Raw genomic sequence first — 15,628 nt, forward strand, 5'->3', positions numbered from 1 at the left:
ATCCATCTTTGTAGAAGCTTCTTCCCCCTTTTTTTTTTTAAATATTTTTTAGAGCCACAGTTGACCTTGCACAACTTCCATTCCTGAAGATAATTTTACCAATGAAGAATTGGGGCCCACAACAACAACAACAAAAAAATAGTTCACTTTCCTGCAACCAAGCCACTGTTTTATACAGAATAAGTCACAGAAGGCCATTTTAAACAATAACTCAGCAACCCAAATATCATTTCACCCATTAAGAATACTTACTCCCCAGGATCTCTATGCTGGCTCACTCCTCACTCCAACAGAGCATTAATTCTGATGATCTTCCTTCTACTGTTCCACCTACAAGGTGACCGTAACATTTATCATTCAAGTCAGGGCATCTGTGTGAGTGCATGGGACACTACTGATAATTACCTTGAGACAACAGATAAAAACCAGGACAGTCCTGAGCAAGCCAGGATATGTGGGCACATGACCATTATATAAAATTCTTCAGAAAAATCACATTTACAGGTGTTCAGTAAGTAGCGATCATATTTCCTCCTCAAGAGTGGGCTTTGAGGAGCCATTCCCTTTTAGAGAAGAAGGCATCACTCTTGCCTTGCTCCCTCACAGCTCATACTAGTATCACTGTGGAACTTGTCTATTTCCAAGCCCACCCTCTGCTATACTTACCTGATAGATACAATCAGGAGGAAGTGATCCAAGAACTAGATGTCACTTTCTTACAAAAAAGACACCTGTTTAGAAGATGTGATACCTTTTCTTCACAAGTTATAGCAGATCATTCACTAGCCTTTGTTACTCTGAAGAAATAATCGTAGGCTTCCTGTTGGACCATTTTCCATTTCTTCTCCAAAACATAGATCTTTCTCTCCCCCTCTCTCTCTCACGCAAGCACACACACACACACATCTTTTTTTTAATTCTCGCAAAAAAAAAAAAAAAGGAAAAGAAAAAAGCTTAAAACTCCAAGCATAAGGCGAAATCACACTGGGAACTTCTAAGGGTATAGAGCTGAAAGCAAATAAAAAATAGGATTTCCTGGGATTTAGCAGAGTGGGTTGGAGCTAAATTATGGAATCAATGTTTGTCTAGACCCCTGTCTCTTGAGGGGTTCATGGGCACTGAAATTTAACCAGTATTCAACTACATTGCCCTTAACCACTCCAGTGAGCTGACTTATCTTTCCTGCTGCCATGTTAAAAATATAAAGACCTGCTTACAGGATAATCGATTATAACATTAACCATGTATAGTAGAATAAAGAACATTTCCACCTTTCCTTTCTATCAGTTCATGCTTTATTATCTCAGGAAGGAAGCTAGACACAGATGATACTGTCTCAGGCAGGCCTTGGACCATCAAAAGCTCAAATACAGTTGCCTTATTTCCTATTATTCTCCCCTGATTTTTTTTTTCACTAATTTGGTACTAGCTGTAACTACATATATACGAAAGAAAGAAAGAAAGAAAGAAAGAAAGAAAGAAAGAAAGAAAGAAAGAAAGAAAGAAAGAAAGAAAGAAAGAAAGAAAGAAAGAAAGAAAGAAAGAAAGAAAGAAAAAAAGAGGGAAAGAGAGAAGGAAAGAGAGAAAGAGAGAGAAAGAAAGAAAAAATAGAAAAGAAAAGAAAGGAAGGAAGGAAGAAAGAAAGAGAGAGAAAGAAAGAAAAAAATAGAAAAGAAAGGAAGAAGAAAGGAAGAAAGAAAGAAAGAGAGAAAGAGAAAGAAAGAAAAAAATAGAAAAGAAAGGAAGAAAAGAAAGAAAGGAAGAAAGAAAGAGAAAAGAAAGAAAAGAAAGAAAAAGAAAGAAAGAAAAAGAAAAGGAAGGAAGGAGGGAGGGGGAAGGAGGGGAGGGAGGGAGAAAGAAAAGAAGGAAGAAAGATTGCATAATGTTCACTCAATATTGTGAGTTTTAGGAGAAATTTTTCAATAGTAACTAAAAGCGTATGAGTGAATGACTGTTGGTGAATTTTATTTCTATTCTTCATGGAAAACCAATGCAGCTTTCAAATATCCAAACTTTCTTGACTGGTTGAGAAGTAGATATAAATAAAGTTCTCCATTCATCTGTGGAGCTTTCTACAATTCCCATCTTATATTGAGCTCTTGAGTTTCACCACTGTGGGACAGTATTTGAACTTTAAAATCTGCCTTCCCCCAAATACAGCAGAATCCAAAATAATTCAAAAACATTAAAGAAATAGTCCAGTGAAAACATTTGTTTTAATAATTGGCCAGAGAAAATTTAAAGTAATATTTAAAGGAAAGTTATAAGCTATTTATTATTAAGATGGGTGATTAATTATTAGGCAAAAATTAAACAAAAATATCTAAATGCTAAAATGAGATCCAAGTTGAATATAGGTCAATAGGATAGAGCTCTAGTATCTTTTTTCAATAACTATTATTTTAGTATGTCATAAGATCATACTTTATAGAGTTATGAAGACAAATATGCCCTAGAATATTGCTCTCAGTGATCTTCCAGTCAAAGAAAGGGAATGAGGTAAACGCCATAATATCCATGACATCCAAAAAAATGCAGCCTTATTACCTTTCCTTATTAAATGGTTCTCATGAACATTAAGTGACTCTATATTTGTATAATGTTTAAAACTATCTGATATATAGTAGTAAACACTATACAAATATTTATTAAGTCAATAAATACATACATACAATATGTGTGCCGTAAGATAGGCACAGGCAAACATGAAAATTATAGATTGATATAAAAATTGTAGATTGATAACAAATGGTTGAAAAGATCCAGGAAGATTTCATAAAGAAGGGATATATAATGGGTGGAAAAACTGACAACAGAACTTATTAAAGTTACTAAAACAAAAGGAAACATCATTAGTCCAGACATGAACTTGAGATAAATTCGTAAAATCATAAATAGACATAGGAGATGAGTATAGCTTGCAAGATTTGGCTTTAGAAGTGAATTAGGCAGTAGTGGGATGTAGAGGATGCTTTTGTAATATTTGTTAGTATTGTAATATTTGGTGACACTTAACGGGAGACAAATCCTTTTTGAAGTAATCAACCAATCTTAACCAGAGTCAAATGTGTAACTATGTATTGGTAACAAAGAACTATCATACATGACTTCAGCAATGGTTAATATTGCTGCTTTGCTATTCTTATAAGATAAATTCCTTATAAAATAAGGAATACCTATTTTATAAGAAATATTATATACTTATTTTATAAGGAAAAGCTATCAATAGTTTTTTTTGTGTTTTTTTTTTGTTTTTTGCATTCAAATTAGCATGTTTAGTGCTCGCTTCGGCAGCACATATACAAATTAGCATGTTTAGTCTTAAAGCTGTTGACTAAAGAACGGCCAATCTGTTTAGCCAACAGTTTCATAGAACCATCTCCTTTCTCACTCCTTTCCACATCAAGTTTATGGAGAAACACCTAATGGAAAATAAAGGGTCAACTCTAATTTCTTCTCTTAGAGATTAATTTCTCTTTCCATGTTCTATCTCCAGCTCAGACTCTCTACTGGTTGACTGGGAGCTGATTGAGGGCAGAGTCCATTACATCTGTCCCTGTAGCCTCAGAATCTAGCCCAGCATCATATAGTAAATCCTTAACAAACTGTGGCTTAGGTCGGCTTGATTGGATTGGATTGAGTTGGGTTGGATTGGATTGGATCCAAGTGAATAAGATGTCAAACATTTCCCTTGTTCTTATAATTTTTAAAACAATTTCTTATTTGGGTATAGAGTGAAAAATACATAGAGTATTTTTATCTATTATATATCTTAAATGGTCCCTCTCTATCATCAGTTATTACGAGCTCCTTTGTCTATAGACTACTGTAAAAAGCCTGTATCCAACCGATTAGATTTGATTAGAAAACTAAATATGAATTCATCATGGTAGGCTGATAAATTACAATGAATGAATTCCATCAAGGGGTATTACTTAAAGTAAAACTAATTGGAAGTGAAAAGCTTTAAATAAATGCTGTTTAAAAATAGCTTATCATGTAGATGTTGTTAAAACCTTGTTGTATCACAAATCTAGAGATGCAGATAGCCTTCTTGAAGAAATATATGAGACTTTTGGTGTAATTAGTTCACTTTAAGAGACAGAAAAAAACCTAACTTACCATACACCAAACTGATAGAATAACTGAGTACATTTACATATTTGCATCATGGATACAGATCTTGAAGTATAAATAATATGCCACATTGAGTTGCTAAGCAACTCTTTCTACCAGGTAGCAAAGTTTTTCCGTAAAAGGACAGTCTTACAACAAAGGAATGAGCTGCAAACTCCTGATTTTTAACCAATACTGTTTAAATCCACACACTTTGAATGAATGAAAATTCTAATAGTTCCTTGTAAATGAACAGCTCGGTGTAGCTCTGTCACTTTATTCATTCATTTACTATATATAACACAATTAAAAAGTGATTTAGAGCTAAGGTAGCAAAGGGGGAACTTTTAAATTTTATATCTTTCTAGTTATTATCTCACACAATGATTGGGAAAGTCTCACTGAAAATCATATTTGGCCTAACACAAAATAGACCATATTATTTGTAACTGAAGACATTTAAGAGGTTTTCAGATATGTAATTCAACATAAAGTGTCTAGAATCTGCATGGTTATGCTTTCAGCTCTCATGTATTGATAAAATTTATTCTTTATGAGCTAGCTGATACTCGGGGGGAAAAAAGTATATGTCCTTTATTCCCATTGATTCTCCTTTTGCTGTTTTCCATCTTAGTGGATATAACTAAGGAGTATTCTGTTGAATTGTTGCAATTAAGTCATAAGGGGGAAACAAAGCCTTTTTCTTCCAGACCTTATAAGACCTTGGAGACTATGAAGATATGAGGATTGTTTTTCCAAATGTAAAACAACAGGATAGGCAAGACATAAATTGGTACCTACCAAATGATTTTATTTATGTCACATTCAGAAACAGACACAATTAATATTTGGTCCAGTTAAGATAGTTACTTACCCTTGGGGTCAGACTTCTGGGATGCTGGTGAATGGTGTGTGTCTGGATGTGGATGCTGGTTACATGAGTGGGGTGAGTTTGTAAGTATTCACTAGCTATTCATTTATCCTTGGGGTATATGCTATATACCTCAATAAAAAGCCCAAATCACCATAAATAAAACAACAGAAATGAAAAGCATTCAGATTTCCTTTTCCTCATTCCAATAGTATATTCTAAAGGGGCTCATATTAGTTACAAACCACAATAGTTGTGTTGTCCCAAATCATAAGCCTGGTTAGCAGCATAACCAGCATTTTGGGTCTTCTGCTTCCCTATCTTGTGATTTATTTTTTCCCCAGTCACAAGCTGTGCTAACTTCTGAGGCCCATGACAGTCTGCTGGCAGGAAGCCTGTTAGCCTTTCCCTGTGAACTAACACTGTTTGCCATGTTAACAGGCGAGTTGTGTGAGGAGAAGCTGGACTTCTGTGCCCAGGACCTGAACCCCTGCCAACACGACTCCAAGTGCATCCTGATGCCAAAGGGATTTAAGTAAGTCAGAGCTGTCTGGGGCTCACAATGCGGGACACTGTTTTTCTTCAGGGAACTGTCTTCCTCACCTTCCTTTTAGGACCTCACTTCACACCTTTGCTCAGGATGAAAGGAACATCCTCCAGTGTCAGTGGCATTTTTATAAACGTTCCTATACAGCATGGACTTTTTTTTCCTTTTTTTTAGTACAGGAAAGAAAATAAAAGACAGCATTTCCATTTGTTTCCTGGCTCTTCCTGGGAAGTCATACATGAAATAAAGTAGCCTTTGACTGTGTTTACTTAAATGTATTTGAAAGCCAAATAAATTTGTAATATATACTAGGTGCTTAATTATCTGAATGTGAGTTTGTGGTAAGTAGGAAGTTTAATTGAAAGAAACTGAGATTTTTTTGGCCAGCACCAATTCTTAACTATCCAAGGTGAGGAAGGTGGAGGGACCGACCGTATGTCCAAGGATGCCCGGGGACAGTCCCAGTTTATGCTTATTGTCTCAGCATTGTTATTAATAGTACCCCTTTCACCTTACATTTGTCTTGTGTGGGATGATAGAGCAGACAGTCATTCTAGATAGAGGGCTCCCTCAAGTAAACCCAGAACTTTAAAATTACTTCTTTTTCCTCCTCAGTAATCTTCCTGAAATATGTTTGGTATCAAATTAAATTATTCCTTTGCCACAATCCTGAAATAGTTTAAGGGTCTATCAACAGCAACTTCTCTTCTTAGAGTGGACAGTAGTTTAGAGATCATCTGGTCCAAAATCTTCATTTTAAACATGAGGAAAACAGGACCCAGACAGGTCGGTGGCTGTCCAAAGATCTCAAGGTTATTCATTGGCAGACGTGGGAGCTGGGTTTTCTATTTCCCAGTTGGGTGATTTTTCAAATACAGGTTACCTCTAAGACATTTTGTAGTTTATTAACATTACTGTTGGTTTGTTATAGAAGGTAAGTTGGATTCTCAGGAATGACACAATTGGGTTCAAGAGTGGAGCTGTGCTTATATCAGACAACTAGCAAATAGAATGATTTTTTCTTTTACCCAGTATTGATTGAGCACCTACCATGGGTCAGGGTACGTGGTAATACCACCATCTTATGTAGTGTTTTATAGCTACTCACATTCACGTACTTTATCTTCTCAGTGAAATGACCCAGGCATAATTGCCATAGGATTCAAAGAATTAAAGATTGCTTGGGTGGGGAACAGTTTTATAAGATGGGAATTGAGCTGGAACTCTAATATTTTGATAGTTGTCCACAGATTATCAGATACTCTAAGTTGAATGGGAGGTAGGGTCAGTATCTCCAGACCTGCTTTTCAGAGATCAATCTGAATAAAATGCTTATTCTCATTTTATTTACAGAATATTTTTTATTCACTTTGGTTTAAAATATGGTTTTAGAATATGCAAACACAGTTCTAGAATATACAAATACAGGGGTGCCTGGGTGGCTCAGTCGGTTAAGCTCCAACTCTTGGTTTCAGCTCAGGTCATGATCTCATAGTGGTGGGATGGAGCCTGGCGTCAGGCTCTGCACTCAGCATGGAGTCTGCTTCTGATTCTCTCTCCCTCTCCCTCCCTCCCTCCCTCTTTCCCTCTCTCTCAAATAAATAAAATCTTAAAAAAAAAAAAAAAAACAAATATAGTTCAGTACCCATTGATTCCATTTGATACCTTATTGAAAAAGAAAGAATATCTTTGATTCCACTTTCCATTATATTTTAGTTTACAACCCTATGCAAAAACCTGAGGTCTTATTGAAATATTTATCTATACAAGATTCTGCATTGCATTTTGTTCATCCAAGTACTGTACGTAAATTATTTTAACTCCTAATGTCTTTGATCTGCCCACAATTGAATTTAGCAATATGAAAATCCACCACTTACCAAAAAAAAAAAAAAAAAAGAAAGAAGGAAAAAGAAAAAAAAGGAAAAGCCACCACTTACATATATAACAAATATTATCATTTCTCAGAGAAATTCGTCAGGAAAGCAAGTGGTTTTCCAGAACTGCTTATCTGCCATGCACATGTCACAGGGCTTTGTGCATCATAATTATAAGATAAAGAATCCGTAGGACTTAAAGGAAACTATTAAAAAATAAGGGAGTTTGTCTTCTAAAAGACTACTCCTTAATTCATTATCTTCTCTTTACCATCGATTAAATTACACACGCAGAAGTGCATCTTACTGGCTTATGTGCAAGCTGATTTGGACACCCATTATTTTCAGCAATAACTTGTGAGCTTGTTTTATAGCTGTATTAGTTTAACAGAACGCAGGTAAAGTCACGGTGTATGCTGTTACTCTCATATTATAAGCAACTGCACATTTTGAGAGAGGGAGTTGCAAAAAAGAAAATGGGCTTAAAACCCAAAACTATATGAAGCTGCTAAAGAAACCTCTACTGACAAATGTTGTTTGGACAAACTGTACTGTTTCTTCAAATTCATTTTCTTATTACTAAGCTAACAGAGCTGGTTTTACTTTTCTTGCTTTATTATATACCTCATAAATCTCCTAAATTACTTTGAGATATTTTTAGACCGTGATTTACCATAAGCAGTATTTTCAAGCATGCATCTTTCTTAGTCAGCTGTTGGGCTTTTCCACCGAATAACATACTTTTTGCTTTCTTCCTCACTCCTTGGCAGATAATAGAGTTGAGGGAGTGGGAGAGGTTTTATTGATAATACAAACCTTAAGGAATTCTTAATTAAATATTTTCTTCTGTTTTGAAATTTGATCTGAGGAGCAAGAGAAAGACAAAAAAAATGGTGGTCATAACGTGACTCCAAGTTCTAATGGGCTTGAAAAATAGTATTTGTTGAGAAGAGAATATAAAATAGCTCTTAGCCACTGGTGGTGAGTGTGTGGTTCTCTTATCTTTTACTTTGATTTCTTTTCTCAGATAAATAATTCAGAGTGTTTCAAAGCATTTCTTCTTTCTTTTAATGCCTGGCATTTCAGTGGTTCTGCTCACATTAACATTGATGGAAGCTCTCTCCCCAGACTTTGTCCATCTATTTGAGGACGTATATGGCCACTTAAGATCCATTTAACTTCAGATGTGTTGTTTACTTTGCTGTGTTATGATTTAGTATTAAAACCACTGGCTCTCGAGCAAGCATGCTTCTGCAGTGAGCTCATTTTATTTCCTAATTCATACATGCAGAGCTGAAAGTCTATTCTCCTTAGAGGCTATATACCCCCATTTATTTTAATTCATCAGCCCTCTGGTAACTCTTAAATCCTGATTTTGCATTTTTCAGAGAAAACCCTTGGTGTTCAGTAATGTCCACATTCACTTCGGCATTTTTAATTATCCTCGTTCATTTAAATCCTAATGGCTTTGAAATAGAAAACTGGAAAATTAGTCAAGACTAAACCACAAAGACTTTTATAGAATTATGAAGACTTAATAGAATTATTGTTTAAATCCTTACCATTTATTGATCATGCATTATATATCAAACCACTATACTGAGTCTTTTACAGATAGTGTTTTATTTAATCTTTTAACAAACCCATGAGATGAAAATTATTTTGTACCGTGAGGAAGATATGAACACCTAGGTTTAAGTAAAGTTAGTCAGGATTGCATAAATGTAGAGATGAAGCCAGGATACAAACCCAGTTCTGTGTAACTGCGAAGTCCAAATTCTATAAAGCTTTAAATAAACTGTAGGTTCCTGGTTTGTTTGTTTTTCTAGAGTCAATGAGCCCTCTCTTAAACCCCAAACAGAAATGCTCATGGAAGCCCAACATGTAAAACTAATAAATCCAACAGGAGAGTGTTGCAGGAGAAAGGAGGGAAGCGGGAAGCTGCCAAAAGCCTCCTTCCCTTATCTGGTCCCTTATCACTCCTCAGAGCATCCTTTGAAAACCACTGCACCTGACACACTGCTTTTTCCTCCAGCAACTATAGAGTGCTTCATCCTTCAGTGGTTAGAAATCCAGGCTCTCTTGCCAGATTGCTTGGGTTTCCTACCTGGCTGTGGCACTTACAAGTTGAATGCCCTTGGGTAAGGTCCTTAACCAGTTTGTCCTTCAGTTCCCTCATATGTCAAGTGAAATAGTAGACCCTGAAGAAGGATTCAATGAATCCATGCCCTGGAGAAGGATTCAGTGAATCCATGTATGCCAAGTGGTTAGAACAGGGCATGGCACAGAGGACGCGCTCCAAGAACGCCAGGTGTATATTATCTCTGGTTCTTCACCATCAATGAGGCTGGGACTCCTTCTTCCCTTCTGCCCCTAGAGTAAACAAACAAGCTCAGAGCTGTCAGTGGAATTGACCCCAGGAATTTTTTAATTTTTTTCCCTGTCCTACTCCATTAGGTCAGCCCAGCTCTGACATAATGATTATCTGGATTCATTATGAATTAGGGTGTCCAATGTTGACATAAATTTTTTTTTCATAAAATTCTATTTTATTCCAATAAATCCCTTCTCTATGAGAAAACAAAAACATTAATTATTTTTAAAATATGTTTAATATTCTTAGTAAATTTTACAACATAGCATTTTTTTTTTGGTTTCCACTGTTCAAAGGAATCAGAGCAAATGAAAACAGAGGACACTATAGGCAAAAATAGTGGGGACAGAGGGAGGGAGGGGAGAGAGGATAGAGGAGGGAGGGAGGGAGAGGAAGGGAAGGAAGGTGGAGGAGGGGGGAAGGAAGAGGGAGGGAGGAGGGAAGCAGAAAAGCAAACATGATAGGGAGAAGGAAAGAAGGAAGGATGGGTGGGAAGGAGGAATACAGGTGCAATGCAATTCTGTGCTCATTGGGATTGTGGATGCTCACTATCATCAGAGTCCTAACCATCCCTCCGACAGATCACAGTGAGAAATCATGGAATAACTTTTCTAGGCATCCATTAATTTCAGGGCTCTATCAGTCTGTTCACATGAGTTTTGCATTTTTTGCTTTCATTTTCACTTATTTTTATTGAAGTATAGTTGACACACAATGCTACAGTGGTTTTAGGTGCTCAAAGGTTTGTAAAGACAGTGCCTATTTTTCTAGATGAAATGCAACCCTTTTACTTACTTTGGCTCAGTTGGGTGTGAAACTCTTTACGTGCTTGCTCAAACAGGTGCGACTGCACACCAGGATATGTGGGTGAGCACTGCGACATTGACTTTGATGACTGCCAAGATCACAAGTGCAGAAACGGAGCCCACTGCACGGATGCAGTGAATGGCTATACGTGCATCTGCCCCGAAGGTTACAGGTAAAAGTAGAAACAGAGGTTTGTATTTAGAGTTCGGTCTCACAGAAAGGCTTCAACTCATCTCGGCAATTAAGTAAAAACAATGTGCTATTGCTCTGTTTTCTTTAGTGGCCTGTTCTGTGAATTTTCTCCACCCATGGTCCTCCCTCGAACCAGCCCCTGTGATAATTTTGATTGTCAGAATGGAGCCCAGTGCATCATCAGGATAAATGAGCCCATCTGCCAGTGTTTGCCGGGCTACCAGGGAGAGAAGTGTGAAAAGTTGGTCAGCGTGAATTTTGTCAACAAAGAGTCTTATCTTCAAATTCCTTCAGCCAAGGTCCGGCCTCAAACGAACATCACCCTACAGGTAAGCTGTGCCCCTGGGAGCAAGAGCTGATTTCATCCTAAACCACCTTCAACTTCAAATCATCAACATCAGTGGTAGTTCATGAGTGATTCTTTCTTAAAGAGACAGTTACCATCCTCATAACACAAAGAAAATGCTCTCTGTGTGAAAAGCTTTAGTTATTCTTCTCTCCAACATTTGTGTTTTTCAAAACTACAGGGGAACCAGGTATTTTTATTCACTACTTGATTGTGAAACACAGAGAGAACAATAAAACATGTTTTGTGCTCTGGTGAATGGGGCAGGGGCTCTGCAAGGGGTGGGGGCTTTTCTTAGGAGACCTGCAGGTGAGGAGAGCACAGGTGAGACCACACCTTGACAAAATATTCAGCCAGCGCCTTTGAACTCTTTATGCAGAACCTTTAAGAAGTGACATGAGGGCACCTAGGTGGCTCAGTCTGTTAAGCGTCTGCCTTCAGCTCAAGTCATGATCCCAGGGTCCTGGGATTGAGCCTGCTCAGCCAGGAGTCTGCTTCTCCCTCTGTTTCTCTGTTCCTCCCCCCGGCTTTGGTTCTCTCGCTCACTCTCTTTCTCTCTCAAATAAAAAATCTTAAAAAAAAAAAAAGTGACATGAATTGAACAAACTCAAATGTTATTGTAAGACTTTTCACCAAGTCACCTGTCCCTTTGAGCAAGTTAGTCAGACCCGTGCCGAGGAGGTGAGACTAGATGAGGAGTTATGAATTCAGGACACATGGGGCATATTGGGGCTGCATGTTTTTTTTTTTTTTTTAATCTGGTAAGAAAAATATTTTAATGTATTTTGAATTCAAATGACTTTAGCAGATTTCCTATAGATGCCACCCCTTATTTGGTTTACCCTGACACCCCAGTGTCATGAGGAATGGGACTCAGGAAGACAGGCAGGCTTTCTTTAAAAAGCCTGTCTCTCTCTCTTCCAACATTTGCCTCACCAGATTGTTACAAGAAGTACCTAGCGGGGTTCAGGTGTAAGTCTCAATTTTTAACAAATTGGTCCTTTAAAAGCCCAAAAAGGCCAAAAAGCAGGAGAAAAACAGAGATTTTCCCCTGTTCATGCCCTCACAGTGACGAATAGGAGCAAAAAAACCGGGTAAATGAAAACCTCCAGCAGAGAAAGTTTTAGGTACGTCCCAAGGTGTTTCCTTAAGTATCTGTTACTGGTTTTGTTTTTTAATTCTTTATGAACTTATCTGCATCAAAATAATTTAGGAACAGGTCACCTTTCAAGTCCTCATTTCCGTCTGCCTTGCATTATTACTTTCTCACAGCATAAGGGAAAAATCAGCTAAGAGTAAAAACCCTGCACTGAGCAGTCTGGCTGCTTTTTGGTGACTGTGCATCCTGCTAATGTCAGGGTTACTTCCTACCAGATTGCCACAGATGAAGACAGCGGAATCCTCCTGTATAAGGGCGACAAGGACCATATTGCCGTCGAACTGTACCGGGGACGGGTCCGCGCGAGCTACGACACCGGTTCACACCCGGCTTCTGCCATTTACAGGTGAAGGTCTCTCAGTTACTGGTAGAGGCGAAAAGCGGTTCAGTGAGAAGCCGTGGCTCCTCTGTTATTCTGTAATGGCGAGCGGAGGGAATAATTGGGCCATAGCAGCCGTTATGATAAGTGTATTACTTACGGGCCTGGCAGGAACAGATGTCATGCTCAAGTTGGATAATGGAGGAGAGAGTCTCAAGGGAAATTCTTATAAAGATTATTAGCGTACAGTAACCGGGGGGCCAGTAATGAGGGATACAGCTACTCCCCTCCCCATGCTTGAAGGGGTGAGTGGGGGCAGCAGTTATGGAAATCCATGCTCAGAATAGGACTTGTGTCTCCGACTGCCTGGCAGCCGCTGTGACCTTCAATGAAGGGATGAAGTCAGTCCTCAGAGAAGGCACCGGGGTTTTAAATATCCAACCTCACTCTTCTTCTGCCCGACAAGGCCCTGCCCGGGCTCCCCTTTGACCAAATCAGATTCCAGAAAAAAAGGAATCTGCTAATTGCAATAATATAATTTGCTCATGAGCCTCCCAGGGCCCAAAGCAGGGTGAAGACAGGTGGAGAGTAGCTCTAGAGAAGAACCTGCAAGATACCCAGCACAGTGAGTCATTTAACATTACCTTTCGTGCACCGCATATTTACTGAGCACCTACTATGTGCCAGGCACGGATCCAGGCTTTAAGGAACAAAGACCTTGCTCTTAGGGAGATTACACAGAAGAAGCCAATGGACACATACAGTATGTGATTGGTAATGTTATTTAATTTGTAAGTTTTCTAATAATGTAATAAGATTGATGATATTTTGAAGTTATGAAAGGAGTGGTATCCATGGGACATAAATTTTGCTGGAAATGTGCTTTTGGCATAAGATTAACCTTCAGAGCCCTCTGTTGGATCTCAACACCAATTCACCATCATCTTACACCAAGTTACCTAGTTTACGTATCCACCTGTAGAAGTAACTGACACCAGTTAGAGCAAGGTCACCAAGTCATATACGGTCAATTTCTTTTCAGGCAGGTAGCTTAAATAAACTAATCAGGCCAGTTGCTAGAGAAGAATATGTTCTCATCATTTGACTCTTGAGAAGATCTAACTTTTTAAGTTACATTGAGGTTGGTAACATAATAGGAGCCTTTGTGTCTGGAGTGAACTAAAAGCAAACTTTTGTCAAAACAGGGCCAGACTGCATCCACCCAGTTTTCCCTGAATGCTGCCACGGGAAAATGTGGGCCCCAGTTTTACCAGAACTCTTATTTTTGAAGGAAAGGCATAAATCTGGATTTTTTTTAATATAAAGTATTCCGAGGTGCCTCCTTAGCGCAGTAGGCAGCGCATCAGTCTCATAATATAAAGTATTCCGTCCTTTAAGTATTGATTGACATTTTTGTTAAGTACCATATGTGGTGAACAAAATGCATCTGTAAGCCAAACATGATCGGCAACAAATTTCGGGGCATTGACTAGGACATAAAGTTGGAGAAACTGGCCTCTACATTATTGACGTATATATTGATGTGCTTCAAAAGCCTTCTCATCCTATTTGAGCCTTTATAACAGTTCCAGGAAAGTAGATGCCAATTGGTGAGTCCTTTTGGTGGTGAGCTAACCCACTTGGGAATATATAGAGCATGGAAACAAACACATAATTACTGGTTTCCAAATGGAATATGAATTTCATCTCCAAATGGTGATGAATTAATGCCAACATTTTAGATATTGCTAGGCCTTAAATTATGTGGCCTCAATTTGTTTCAGCCCATCAAAAAGTTTCAGAATATTGATTTTGTGCTCCTTTTTTTTTTTTTTTTTTACTTTTTTGTTCTATTGTATGCAACGGAAGAGCATAGAACTCTCTGAAACCATAGTAAAGGTTCTTGAGGTTGGCTTATTAAAGTTAGTGTTCACATAAAATATACTTAAAATGTTTCTAGATAAGTTGTAGAAACCCACATGATTATATCACAATGAGAAGTTACCATAAAGAGCTTATTTTGAGTTTTGAGTTTATATTCTTACCATTTTTGCTTAACAAACAGTAGAGCGTACCATGGGATGTTTACAAAAAAAGAATAATATCACATGGTACACTTTTCATTATGAACCAGAAGTCCACTTCTCTGTTTGCAGATCATCTAATGGAGACATCTTGGTTTATGGTTTATGGCACAGAAACCAAGAAAAGTCATCACATTATTTTTAAGTAAAAGAAAAGTAGCAATTACTTGGACTCGGGTAGAGAGATGATTGATTGATATGGATTATGTATATAAAATGTGCATATTACATATAGAGAGATATGTATAGATATATTCATACACCATTATGGAATAGAAAAAATGCTTCTTCGAAATAGAAGCTATAGAGAACAATTAAATTATTTCAACACACTAGGAGATTTAACCTTTGACAAGTAAAAAAACATAGTGGCTAAGATATGTTTTCAGATCTAGGCTTGGCCAATTACTAGTGGATAAACTTGGAGCAGATACTTAATCTTTCTGTGACTCAGAAATCCTGTCTATAAATAATAATACAGCACATACCTGGGTAGGTCCCTCTGAGGATGAAATTCCAAACTCAGCTCCATGCTCATTTCTCCACTCACATTGTCCTCATTCTCATCTATGTTATAGCAAGGCAGGAAAATTTTTCTGGTATCTCTTTCTGGAGTATAGCAGAGGACTTGAAAGTGTATCTTCTAGCCTTATACCATAACACGAGAAGTACAGATTGTTTACAATGTCTATAGAGCGCCGTTTGAAAATAACTATCCAGATTACAAATACATTTACTCCCTGACCTATGAAATCCCCCTTCTGGGAATTTATGCTACAGATGGACCTGAAGATAATTGATATGTGCACATGTACTCACTGTGGCATTGCTTGTAAAAACAGAAGTTAGGAAACAGCCCAAGTTTCTATCTAAATAAACTGTGGTACATCCACACAATGGAATGTACTGTTAACAAGTAAAGGGAGGGAGGGAGGG

General features: G+C 37.7%; 1 protein-coding gene across 3 annotated transcripts in view; it reads left to right on the plus strand.

The window, feature by feature from the left end:
- Positions 1-15,628, plus strand: part of SLIT2 (slit guidance ligand 2) — a 362,288-nt gene that overhangs the window by 330,679 nt on the left and 15,981 nt on the right. For all 3 annotated transcript variants that reach the window (XM_078068441.1, XM_036120779.2, XM_036120793.2), the window contains 4 exons: positions 5,429-5,522; positions 10,627-10,764; positions 10,873-11,113; positions 12,505-12,635. In XM_078068441.1, coding sequence (XP_077924567.1) covers positions 5,429-5,522; positions 10,627-10,764; positions 10,873-11,113; positions 12,505-12,635 — 604 coding nt within the window. The remainder of the gene's footprint in view (positions 1-5,428; positions 5,523-10,626; positions 10,765-10,872; positions 11,114-12,504; positions 12,636-15,628) is intronic.

The sequence above is a fragment of the Halichoerus grypus genome, chromosome 3, assembly GCF_964656455.1.
Source record: "Halichoerus grypus chromosome 3, mHalGry1.hap1.1, whole genome shotgun sequence".
Classification (NCBI taxonomy): Eukaryota; Metazoa; Chordata; class Mammalia; order Carnivora; family Phocidae; genus Halichoerus; species Halichoerus grypus.